The sequence below is a fragment of the Lathyrus oleraceus genome, chromosome 1 (assembly GCF_024323335.1).
Source record: "Lathyrus oleraceus cultivar Zhongwan6 chromosome 1, CAAS_Psat_ZW6_1.0, whole genome shotgun sequence".
Lineage (NCBI taxonomy): Eukaryota > Viridiplantae > Streptophyta > Magnoliopsida > Fabales > Fabaceae > Lathyrus > Lathyrus oleraceus.
In genome coordinates this window covers 401,361,196-401,372,287 of record NC_066579.1, presented here as the reverse complement: position 1 = coordinate 401,372,287, position 11,092 = coordinate 401,361,196, and the positions used below count along the sequence as shown (strand labels likewise).

The 11,092-nt window shown below is 35.5% G+C and overlaps 1 protein-coding gene across 1 annotated transcript; it reads right to left on the bottom strand.

Moving 5' to 3' along the window:
* Nucleotides 1-8,236: 8,236 nt before the first annotated feature.
* LOC127075132 (putative germin-like protein 2-1) lies at nt 8,237-8,875 on the bottom strand. Its single transcript, XM_051016582.1, has one exon. The coding sequence runs from the start codon at nt 8,873-8,875 to the stop codon at nt 8,237-8,239; it is 639 nt and encodes a 212-aa protein (XP_050872539.1).
* Nucleotides 8,876-11,092: the final 2,217 nt, after the last annotated feature.

The following is an 11,092-nucleotide window of genomic DNA, read 5'->3' as shown; positions in this document are numbered from 1 at the left end:
CACAGGACATGGCCTGTGATTATTATGATTTATAACCTACCTCCATGGCTATGTATGAAGCGTAAGTACATGATGTTGTCTATGTTGATTTCTGGACCTAAACAACCAGGGAATGACATAGACGTGTACTTGAAGCCCTTAATCGAAGATTTAAAGATTTTGTGGGAGACCGGTGTGGAGGTTTATGATGGATATAGGAAAGAAAGTTTCAACTTGAGGGCGATGTTGTTTGGCACAATTAATGATTTTCCAGCATACGGAAATCTATCAGGGTATAGCATAAAAGGTCAATGTGCGTGTCCTATTTGTGAAGATAAAACAGATTGGAAGCGCTTGGAGTTTGGTCAGAAGAATGTCTTTCTCGGTCATCGGAGATTCTTAAATTCAAATCATCACTACCGTGGATGGAGAAAGGCGTTCAATGGAGAGACAGAACAAGGCAGAGCTCCACCTATATTGACGGGTGATCAAATTTTTGAAAAGGTGAAAGATTTGGATACTCAGTTTGGCAAGCCTTTTGCCCACACACTTGTCAAAAGTGGGTGGAAGAAGAGGTCAGTTTTTTTTGAATTGCCGTATTGGAAGTACTTGTATGTGAGACATTTTCTTGATGTTATGCATATTGAAAAAAATGTATTTGAAAGTGTTATTGGCACGTTACTCAATATACAAGGAAAGTCTAAGGATGACCTTAAGGCAAGAAAGGACTTGATAGCGAATAAGAACTGAATTAGGACCCTTGAAGAAAGGAAAACGAACATATCTACCTCCTGCTGCTTATACTCTATCTAGAAAGGAGAAAAAAACATTGTGTAAGTTTCTAAGTGAAGTTAAAGTTCCAGAAGGGTACTCTTCAGATATTAGAAGACTTGTGTCTATGAAAGACCTCAAGTTAAAGAGTTTAAAGACCCATGATTGCCATGTTATAATGGAACATTTTCTCCCAATAGGTATACGTTCTATTCTTCCAGAAAAAGTAAGAAGCTCTATAACTAAGTTGTGTTCTTTCTTCAAGTCAATTTGCAGTAAGGTGATCAATCCTGCGATCTTACCAATGTTGCAAAAAGAAATCGTTATTACTTTGTGTGAGTTTGAAATGTTTTTTCCTCCATCATTTTTTGACATAATGGTACATCTAGTTGTTCATCTTGTGAAAGAGACACAATTGTGTGGACCAGCTTATATGAGATGGATGTACCCTGTTGAACGTTATATGAAAATATTAAAAGGGTACGTGAAGAACCGAAGTCGACCAGAAGGTTGTATGGTTGAAAGATACATTGTTGAAGAAGCGATTGAGTTTTGTACTGAATATTTGTCTAATGTTCAGTCAATCGGACTCCCCAAGTCTTAGCTTGTCGAAAAGAAAGAAGGAAAAAATCTAATTGGAAATAAAATCGTGGCAGTATCAAGGGTCGAACGGGATCAAGTGCATTTGTATGTTCTGCACAATGAGAATGAGGTTGAGCCGTATGTTGAAATTCACAAGGATGTTCTCCGAGGTTTAAATCCCAATAGAAATGAAAATTGGATAGTACGAGAGCACAATCGATGTTTTATACCTTGGTTTAAGGATCATATTTATTCAAAGTATTATTCAGATCCCGCTTCAATAACAGAAAGGTTGAGATGCTTAGCATATGGTCCAAGTTTCCATGTTTTTTCTTATAGCGCATACGCGATTAATGGATACATATTTTATACCAAAGAACAAGATGATAAAAGTACTATGCAGAATAGTGGTGTCACCGTGGTAGCTGAAGCAATGCACATATCAAGTGTGAAGGACTTAAACCCCAAATTTGCAAATCTGTCGTATTTTGGTGTTATCGAGCGCATTTGGGTGTTTGATTATGAGAAGTTTCAGATTCCTATATTTGGTTGCAAGTGGGTTGAAAATAATAACGGCATTCGAATGGATAAGTCAGGATTTTTGCAAGTGGATCTTAATAGGGTGGGATACAAAGATGAGTCTTTTATTCTAGCCTCTCAAGCTAGACAAGTGTTCTATGTCAATGATCCGAAAAGTACGAAATGTCTATAGTTCTTTTTTCCAACAAAGTAATTGATGAAAACACTGGAGATCAAGGTGATATTAATGTTGAGATTGAATCGTTTACCAGAAATGATCAAGATGAGAATATTATATCAAATGATTCATATATTAGAAATGATCATAATGAGGGTATTTGGATCAATCCAACCGTCCGTGTTGTTAAGAGACATGTAGAACATATTCCAACCAAGAAAAGAAAGAGAACTTAGTGAAAAAGGTACAGGTCAAATGATTTTAATTGTTTTCTTTATTACAGGTAAAATGACTTTTATGATTTTAATTGTTTTTACATTTGTCATCTGATTTTAATTGTTTTCTTTATTACAGGTAAAATGGCTATTATGAAGTCAATCATTCGTGCAAGAGACAAGGGTGTAAAATTTGAAGTACATTGGAGTGCTGAAGACCAACTAATTTTTTTTCATCAGGCTTGTGTCTCAATAGAGGATGGGTATCTACCTAAAGTTACTTTTGTAGTGGTCCAAAAGAGACATCACACCCGTCTCTTTCCTGTCAACCCCAAAGAGACCGATAGAAGTGGAAATATTATGCCAGGTTTTTTCAATATATTTCTCAATGCAGCTGGTATATATTATCATTTGAATTTATCACTTTTTGCTGATTTTGTTGTTCTAAATTGTCAAAGGAACCGTGGTAGACACCAGCATTTGTCACCCTAGGGAATTTGATTTTTACCTTAACAGCCATGCAGGAATTCAGGTAATATTAGCTATGTCATTTAACTTTATGCCATTGTTTACTATTTGTTGCTCAATCGCCTTTTGACAGTTCTGTGTTATTTGCATTTGGACGTGTTCTTTTTGCAGGGGACTAGTCGACCAACGCATTATCATGTGCTGTATGATGAAAATAAATTCACTGCAGACCAGCTACAGAGTTTGACCAATAACTTGTGCTACACGTAATGATATGATTTGCTTTTTTAATCTTAATTAATGTTTTCTAAACTTGTACTGTTTTCATTTAATTTTAGAAGCCTTCTGATACTATTTTTTTCCTTTCAGTTATGCGAGGTGTACTCGATCTGTCTCAATAGGTTTGTTACTCGATTCCCTTTGCTTGTTTTTGTTTTAGGCTATACAAAACTTTAGTTTAACAAAAATGTTATCTTGTATGCAGTTCCTCCTGCCTATTATGCACACTTGCTATTATTCATCATGGGTGGATGGGCGTTATTTTGTTTAGTATTGGTTAGAACTACTAGACAGCTTTTGGATACAGTGGTCACTGGGTGTTGGTTGCTATGGATCTTTCGAGACTAATAGTGTATATTGTTGTTGTACTTTTACTAAATCATGAATATGTTGTTGTATATTGTTGATCAAAGAATCATATATTAATGTTGTATATATGGAGGATTAATGTTGTATATAAATGGATTCATGTTGTATATATCAATGGATTAATGGTGTATAACATTGGATTAAAGGATGAAATCAATATGAATTTTACACTTTTGCAGCATGCGAACAGGTTACCAATTAAATATCCACTGTTTTTCAAACAAAATTTTTTAAAATAACTAACACTTTAGAGGGCGCTTTTTCCTGAAAGCGCCCTCTAAACACTTTACATTGACAACTTTAGAGGGCGCTTTTTCCTGAAAGCGCCCTCTAAACACTTTACATTGACAACTTTAGAGGGCGCTTTTTCCTGAAAGCGCCCTCTAAACACTTTACATTGACAACTTTAGAGGGCGCTTTTTCCAGAAAGCGCCCTCTAAGCACTTTACATTGACAACTTTAGAGGGCGCTTTTTCCAGAAAGCGCCCTCTAAGGTGTCCCTTTATGGACCACTTCAGAGGGCGCTTTTTTCTGAAAGCGCACTATAATGTGGCCACTTTAGACAGCGCTTTCTCCAGGAAAACAAAGCGCTGTCTTTACCTATGCCAGCGCCACTTTAGAGGGCGCTTAAAAGCGCTGTTATAGGCCAAAATAAGCGCCCTCTTTTCCCTTATTTGGCGTAGTGTATCCAAATCCAATTCGAGCTTCCCAAGTGGCTAGATCAGTTCTGGACAAATGTTACCTTGCTTTAACACACTACAAGAAAATATCGGCATACAAGGCGCCAACGAGTTTCCAACGATAACAAAACTCAAATGTTATTGAAGAAAGGCTTCAATACCTTAAAGAGATCCTTAATAATGCTCTTTCCCACGAGAATACAATTCAAGAAGAAACTTCAAGGATTGCCCGTGTTATAATCCGATAACTAGTTGGGACAAAGGGAGATGAGTATGCGTGCTCAAAGGATCCGTGCAGAAGTAAAAAGCAACAAACTCTCTCTCCATGTCCCGAAGGAGACCAAATATGTTATTCTCCGACCCCGGTTCAAGCAAAAAAATATACCCGGATAGGGTACAAGTAAAGCACTCGTTGTTGGTACAAATCTTGGAAAGTAAGATCCTAATGTTTATGGAGAAGCCACCCAAACTAACCAATATGTGGAAAAGGGAGATCTTGATGAACATGTGCAACTATTAGACAAACGATTAAGTTACTTTAGCGTCGACGACGCTTCTAAATGAAAATTGTTCGCTTTAACGTTGGTCGGACTAGCCCGATTATGGTTCAACAACCTACTTGATAGATGCATTGATACCTAGGTTGAACATGTAAGAGGTTTTCAGTGCAATTTACAGCTTAAAAGCGACGTCATATTACTGAGGCTTCTCTAACAGGGATCATTCAAAGGAAAAAGGAAAGCTTGCGGTCGTATATCGATCAGTTCACTCAAGTCTCAATTAAAGTAGACGGGGCTCAAGAAGGCCTGCAATGTTGGATCTTTGAGAAAGATCTTTTGAGCGACCATCTTTCTGGAAAAAGTTATGGAAAAGGGAGGTCAAATATGTCCAAAAGATGTTGACCATCGTTGAAACTTTTGCGATTTTGGAAGAAAATTTGACTACACGTTTTGATAACCCCGAGTCTAGCGAGTCTCACTCTAGTCGCCCATTCGGAAAATAACTTCACCGATGTCAAGATGACTTTGGCTGGAAAATGCAATGGAAGTGTGACATATATACCCCAATGATGGTCTCTCGTGAGAGAATCTATCAAGAATATGTGAACACTAAATTTCAGAAGGCGGGAATCTGACCCATTTATCACGTTAGGGAGACATCCCAAACAGACATATCAAAATACTAATGATTCCAAGAAAAACATGGTCATAACACCAATTAGTGCATCTAGATAAAAGAAGCCATCAAGGAACTGGTAAAGAGAGGTCGACCGACTAAATACGTAAAGTGAGGCAAACAAGACAAAGAAGAATCTCCTAGAGGTGAATCTCCTACAAAGACTATCACATCTAGGACAAACGATGAGAACAAGGAGGCCAACAAAGGAAAATGCCTGTATATTGCAGCCATTCCATGAGAGAACCCTCAGACAAATCTCCCATCCAAAGGAACGATGAAAATAAAATCACAGAAATGATGGTTGTCTATTATAAAGAAGGGAATACGTCTGTAAAAATTCCTGGTCGTCCTAGGCTGGGATTCCGAGACTCAGAAAAAATCGTAGGCATTCTGAATTAGATTGTTCCCCTCATAATCATCGCCACAAATGGGAAATTTGGCGTGTCTTAGATTCTCATCGATGGTGGCAGTTCTAGTGACATCATGTACTCGGAGATATTCGAGAAAATTGGCCTAGATTGAAGCAAATTGATGGCATGCAAAGGCCTGGACCTCAAAGAATTAAAGGGGACTACAACCCTTCCCTAAGGATATCTGGATCTAATAGTTCCCGTTGGCATCAAAGAAGATATTTGAGCAGTAAAATCTCAATTTCTTGTTGTTCCTTGCAGGAGTGTATACAATTTCATCTTGAGACGACCTTTTTGCAGCCACGTTAGACCCTATTGCTCACCGGTCCATCTCAAACTTAAATACCACAACCTACATGAGGAACTAGTCACCATCAATGTTGGCATGAAGGGGGCAAAAAGAATATCCAAAGCTTTCAAAAAAGATAGGTGAGAAAATATAGATATGGAGTTCAATGTCACTTCCCTCATCAGACAACTCAACATGATGAATATTCTGTTGTGGAACCAGAAATGATGATAATTGTGAAAACTACAACGGAATAGAGCTTCCAATGCATTAACTTGGTAGGACACCATGGATCGAAGGTTGTGTTCATAGTGCTTCTTGAACTAGCGGTATCGAGTTTGATACAATGTCGTTAACGATGTTGATATCTCTGATACGGTGGACCTAAGGGGGGAGGGGTACCTGCATGATTAACACTTCAACGCTCAAGTTAATTTAGGATTCAAGATAGATAGTAGTGAAACTTATATCATATATTATGTACCTTAGAATCCTTTACGAAGGTATTTATACCTTGGGCCTGGAGAAGTAGGTTAGGTAAAGGCCAAAGTGCTATTAGGCCTCTGGACAAAGCGGAGCAACAAGTCCCTGGTCTTTGGCGGGCACATAACAATTGCCCACAAGACTCGTTGATCATGTTTGATGTCGGGGGACTATATCACTAATAGTGGTTAACCTCAAAAGAATTTTAGCTAGGTGTCGGTTGGCTTACGCCTCTTTGGTTTTGACATAGCGTGATATGAGTTTGGGAATTAAATGTAGTCACATCATTAAAACGTTTCTCCATTTTTCTTTAACATGTGACTTGAAAAGGCATGGGGTAACACGACTCAACTTTTTGTGAACTCAAGTACACTTTAGTGTGGTTTCCTTCCCCGAATGAAATATGACCATCGATCTATCTTTATTTCCTACTTTCGATCCAATCCGTTCGTTTGCCTTTGAACATATATAAGGATTGAGAGAAAGAACATGGAGAACATTTTTAGCCTTCTCGCGGACTGAGTTTCCTTTGTCTCTTTGAGTCTTCCTTCTTGTTTGAGAGAACTTACCTCTCAAAGTAACTGTTGTTCCACGTTCATAAATTTGAAGTGCTAAAGCTTCAATTTTTCAGCTTCCTTTCTCATTTGAGAGCCTTTTCCCTCATATTTGAAGGTACATTCTCTTCTCCTTAACTTTACTCAAATTTTTCTCGCGTTTTTCATTACGATGAGTGATAACCCTATTATCGTCGAGACTGACTCGGAGGGTAGTGTTTCTTCATCTTCGAAAAGGTGAATGGAGTTTAAGTTGCATTCCTTCCCCTCTGTTAGTGGGGGTTATGAATTAAGAATCATCACTTTTGAGTGATGATTCGGAGATAGAGGATTCGTCTGGAGAATCTCTGTCAGATGAAGCTTTATCCATGAATACTTCAGAATCTCGACTCCTTGTTAAATCCAGATGAAAACCTTGTAGAGAGGCCGATGCATCCTCCTGTCTTGACCGAGGCATAAATAAAGGTTGCTCGTCCAAGGAGGGAATGTATTAGTCACTTTGTTCAAACATATTGGGAGTTAACTGGTCATGATCCTAGCGACACAAATATCACTTGTCATCTAGAGTGCGAAGGAGAGCATGACGATGTGTTTTTTTGTTTTTTTTTTCACTTTCAGCAGCCCACCACCCACAAGAAGCCGCGTGGAGAAAAATCATGTGGCTTCTCTCTTTCCTTTGTGTGGTCCGCGTGGCCCCAAAATGGAGGAAGGAGATATTTTTTTTTACTCTTAAATAAAAAACTTGGTTAAAAAAATATAAAATCAAAAGTTCATTAATTAAAATAAAATTAATATACAAAATAAAATCGAATTTTAAAAACACAATTAATTCAAATTAATTCTATTAATCAATTTGACAAAAATACAAAAAAATAGGATAAAAATTGAATAAAAATCGAACGTAAAATAAACTGAACGCACTAATATGATCAACACATATTAGACTTCTCGAAAACATATAGATTTTGATCAAGTTTTAAAATACAATGACCAACGAATAATTCAATTTAAAAAGTATTGAGATAAACATAAATCAATTTAAAAGTATTGGAATAAACTTAATTGAATAACACTAGATAGACCATTGCATAGATTTTTTTAATGAAAATTTAGTAGACTTATAAAAAAAAAGTTCATCAATAATAATACCAATAGGTAAAAAGAAAATCAACAAATAATTCAACTAAAAAAAAACATGAAATACACACCACAAATCATTGTAACACATGGGCAAAATGTAAAACTAGATGAAGCAACATAATGGAATTTCCTCCCAATATTCTAAAACTTCGTCTGCAAATAATTGACGGTACTCTTGTCCAAAAGAAAAGCCTTCGAGAGCACTCCACTAGATATCTCAGGTGTAGCCCCAAACACTGCATTTCCAATAGTGATAGCTCCTGGATTTTGACTACTAAGAGCTGCAATGGCAACAGCATTACCATATCCAATATTTCTTTGATAGTGAATGAGTCCTATGGGAAACACAAACACATCTCCCTTTTGTAGAACTTTTGTAAAGTGACGATTTTCCGGGTTGGAAGTGATGAATCCAACTTCTAATGTACCTTCAAGAACGGTCAATATTTCGGTAGCACGAGGATGTGAATGAGGAGGGTTAACTCCCCATGGTGCAATATCGATACGAGCCAAGGAGATTCCGAGTGTGTTCAATCCTGGTAGCTGAGATGCAAAGACTGGAGTTACTTTAGACCCAGCAGGATTAGTAGTATTTCCTGCTATGTGAAGTCCACTAAAGAAGAAGTCATTTGCATCAACATGTTTAGGATCCTTGCATACAGAACTACCTTGGCTTATTGGAGCTGTCACACAAAAATCTAGTAGAGTACTTGGATCAGCAGCAAAGACAACTGAAAGCGAAAGAGCTAAAAGTGATAGCAAAAATGAGAGATTAGCCATTTGATAGCAACGTTAAACTTGAAAGCTCTTGTAGATGTTTTAGACAGGACTTTCTACTAGCAATTGTTGTTGATTGTGGATGGATATTTGCATTGTATTAATGCCTATTTATATTGAGTTTGTATATGGAATTTGAACGGGTCATCTTCGGAAGTGGAAATAAAATATATAATTTAATGTGAATGCCGCCAATAGGTAATAATGGATTAATTAACTTACCTTATAAACATCCAAACACTTCCATTTGTCAAGTGCAATATTCTAAATATTAAAGAGTGAACAATAAAATAAAAGTAGATTGGACTCGTAATGGATGACAATGGTATCTGTTTTGTATTGGAGCTAATGTTCGCATACATAGCAAGGGCAAAATATCTATTGTTTTTTGTATGAGAAAATAAAATGTTATTCAATGGGTGTGGAATTTTCTACACAAAATATATCATGAAAGAATATTAACTTTTAACCAATTTTAGTTTTTAAAAAAAAAGATGAAAGCATGGTTAAAAAGTAAGATAGTATATTTACTTTTAATTATACTATATTATATTATATATTATATGTAAATAATATATGATTAATCATAATAATAGAGATGGTAAAATAAATAAATAGAAAAAGATAATTTAAAAATAATATATAATAACATACTCAATATTAAACCAAATAAGTTTAAAAATTTAAGACTTTGTTTCAAATTAAAGTTTTCTAAATGTTTGATCTCATACATCCTTATAAAACCGGTTTGTAAGATGATAGATACAGTATCATTTTATATAAACTTTTTTAAGATTCTATCTCTAACCAATGTAAGGATTTGAATTTTTCCAATTCTATTTGATGCAAGTGTGAGTAATTAAAATCTCCCATTACCTATATGAATGAGTGAAATCAAAATATCCACAATTTAATATTTAAATGTGAGATTTTTAATAACGTATAAAATTTTAACAATATGAATTGTAAAGGAAAATGATCCTTCATTGTAACTTGGTTCATCCTCCTCTAATTATTGCACATCCTCCCTTGATAATAGTACGAATTGGTATAACTCATTCTTCTAGTTTCTAACAACAATCATATCACTTTTTTTTGGAACTACATGTGAGAAATGGAATAGATCATTCTTGCTTCAAGTAACGTAAAATCTTATTTCTTTACCACCTCTTTTGTTGTTAGATTCACTCTTCGTTGTGGCTAGACAATTGATTTATCATGCAATAAGTTGGGCTTATACCATTCAAGTATGAAATTTTCCACCCAAGTGAACTAGTATTCTCGCTTAAGACCCTCGTAAGCTTCCCCATCTTCCAAAATGGTTAAGGAGTTTCTAATAATGGAATCTTTTCTCAAGAACACTTACTTTAAGTGAGATGGGAGCTCTTTTAATTCTAGGATTACCCGTTTTTTTACTCCCTTCTTTATTTAGGGATTTGGCGTTTGCACCTCTATTGATATCAACCCATTTAATTCTTATATTTTTAATTTGTAAGGCTTCAATATTTCTCCCACAATCTTTCTCTTCATCATCAAGTGCTTAATTAATTTCTAAAATAGAGTTTGCAAGGACCTTTTATAATGGTAGAGATGTTATTTAACATTGTTTTTATCATCAAGTAGTTATTCAATCAAATCAATCTTAAAACATTAAGTGTTCTCATTTTAATTATTCATAGTCAAAAGACATTATTGATCACTTGTTCATCTTGAACCTCAACATAAATTCAGTCATCTCCATATCCACAAAAGCTAGTCCAATATTTAAAAATGACATCCCTATAAGGATGGGTACCTCAGAATCATCCTCCATGTCAAAGGTCTTAAAACCATCTACGAACACAAAATTGTTGAATTTCAGTAACATGTCTTATATTACACCATAAGGATATACAACAGGTTAGTTAGTGTCAATGACATCTTTATAAGTTTAGTATTTCAACAGGATAAGTTTTTCATCGTCAAATAACAAATTGATATTAGCCCTTGAGTCACATAGTGACTTTCCCATATTAAGTTTTCCCATTGTACATGGGATTGTAAAGGTACTGCAACTTTTAGTCTGGGTGGAATCTTTCTAATTTAGCCACATTTATAAAGTGGCTTCCCTTTTTAGTCAATAATTTTAGCATAAAATTTATATCGATACTTTATTTCTGATAATAAAAGAATAACAAGATTAATAAATTATATGTGGAAATTAAAATTAAAATTTATTTT